This window comes from Nicotiana tabacum, chromosome 1, assembly GCF_000715075.1.
Source record: "Nicotiana tabacum cultivar K326 chromosome 1, ASM71507v2, whole genome shotgun sequence".
Classification (NCBI taxonomy): domain Eukaryota; kingdom Viridiplantae; phylum Streptophyta; class Magnoliopsida; order Solanales; family Solanaceae; genus Nicotiana; species Nicotiana tabacum.
The window spans coordinates 181,285,738-181,287,875 of record NC_134080.1 but is presented as its reverse complement, the minus strand read 5'-3'; the positions used below and the strand labels follow the sequence as shown (position 1 = coordinate 181,287,875).

The 2,138-nt window shown below is 37.4% G+C and overlaps 1 protein-coding gene across 1 annotated transcript; it reads right to left on the bottom strand.

Annotated features, from left to right (window-relative positions):
• Positions 1–377: 377 nt before the first annotated feature.
• Positions 378–983, bottom strand: LOC142164325 (secreted RxLR effector protein 161-like). Its single transcript, XM_075222314.1, has one exon. The coding sequence runs from the start codon at positions 981–983 to the stop codon at positions 378–380; it is 606 nt and encodes a 201-aa protein (XP_075078415.1).
• Between the last annotated feature and the right edge of the window lie 1,155 nt (positions 984–2,138).

Sequence of the window (2,138 nt, the reverse complement as noted above, 5' to 3'; positions counted from 1 at the left end):
CTTGATCCGTTCAATATACACTGAGTATACTAGCACAAGAAGTTGGAGTAAAACTACTCCCATAATCAAGACAAATTATACGATAATCTTGTGCTACAATCATCAAGATATTTTGTCCAACAATATCTTTGATTGTGAACATAGTTTATTAATTATGAGAACCAACAATTTAATCTTCTGTGCATGAGCTAAGACTCCATACACTAAATTATCTACCACATAACTAAAAGGACACACATGTAACAAATGATCTATTTAAAATAGTACTTTATTGAATTGAATAAATTAAATAAATAATTGTTCCATAAAGAATAAAATATAATACTATGTCTAAATCGCATGGTTAATAGTATATCCCAACAATCTGTCACTTAGACTCATAACCATGCGTCTACTACTCTAACATCCATTTCTTCTACATGCTTGTCAAAAATCTTCTGTGTCAAGCTCTTTGTAAACGGGTCTGCCAAATTGTCCTCTGATGCAATCTTCAACACTCTTGCATCACCTCTCTGAGTTATGTCCCGAATTAAGTGATATTTACGCTCAATATGCGTACTCCTTTTATGGCTTCTTGGTTCCTTCGAGTTTGCAACTGCACCACTATTGTCACAATAAAGTACAATTGGTGCTTGAACTGAAGGAACCACATTAAGCTCTTTCAGAAAGTTCCTCAGCCAAACAGCCTCTTTAGCTGCCTCAGATGCAGCCACATATTCGGTTTCCATGGTGGAATCAGCAACACATGATTGCTTGATGCTCCTCCAACTTATGGCTCCACCTCCTAAGGTAAAAACATATCCTGAGGTAGATTTTCTAGAGTCTCTATCTGACTGGAAATCTGAATCAGTATAACCAATGGGTGCAAGATCACCTGAGTGATACACCAACATATAATCCCTAGTCCTCTTCAAGTACTTGATTATATGCTTAACAGCAGTCCAGTGTTCTCGACCATGGTTAGACTGAAATCTACTAACCATTGTCGCGCCCCCTTTTTCTCGCGAAATCGGGTTTGTGATATTTGGGAGACAACTCGTTCCCTCTTGGGAATTGGGTTTGAATTGAAGAGTCGCCACCTAATGATTTGAGTACATTAGGACACTAAGGAAGGTTTAATTTGAACAACTAGAGATTGGGTAAGGGCTCGAAATAATCTCAAGGGGAAGGTGTTAGGCACCCCTCAAGATCCACTAGTGTGGTTTCCGGCCAAGCTATTATTGTGACTTTAAGTACGAACTACACATAGGCAAATAAAGTTTCAAATAAGAGGGGATTTTTCACGTAATAAACAAAAGTAAGAAAAAGGAACTAAAGGTTGATTTTCTTAAAAGAAATGGTTTAAAAAGATTTAAAAGAAAACAAAGGGAAAGGGGGTCCTAGGTTTATTAATAATATGGATCACCCCACACAACACCCGGTAATCACTCCTCAATGAGGGGCTACAGGATATGTTATCTCATGGTCATCATATTCATATCTACCCTTTCTTACCCCGTTGAGGTATTAAAGCATGAAATGGTCTCGTTTACTTATTACATGCTATTACCCGCCCCAATCCTATCAGTCCCGGAGGCATTTGGGGACTACTAATCCTAAAGGGGAGGGATGTTGTGCTTATTTATAGTTTCAAAAGGTAAAAATACTAAGGCGACAAACAAAACATATATGGCAAGTATGGGGAAGAATATAAACAAATGAAAAGGCTCAAACAGACCTCTTTTAAGCAGAGAAAAGCAAATAGTTAGCATGACTTACACATACTGTTTAGGGTTTGATTAAACTTAAAGGATCGAGGCAGTCTGTTTTATTACATATTTCAGATAAGAAGCCCGAGTCAGGCCTGCCTGCTGGTTGAAGCATATAAAATCTGATTCAGTTTATAAACTTTCACCCTATGGCTTGCCTAAGTGTTAGACGAAGACCCGTATTGGCATGATATCTACTGATTCCGGAAATAATGAAACAAACATGAATACATACTGATTTGAGAAAATCATCTGTTATTAAAGAAAGGTGAGTTTTAGCAAAAGAGCATGTGTCATTGTTACTGGTTTTAGACCTATAAGCAAGTGAAACGATTCATATTCGATTAAGGCTCCTATAGGCATGCTTTCTATGTGTTGTCGATTTTGGAC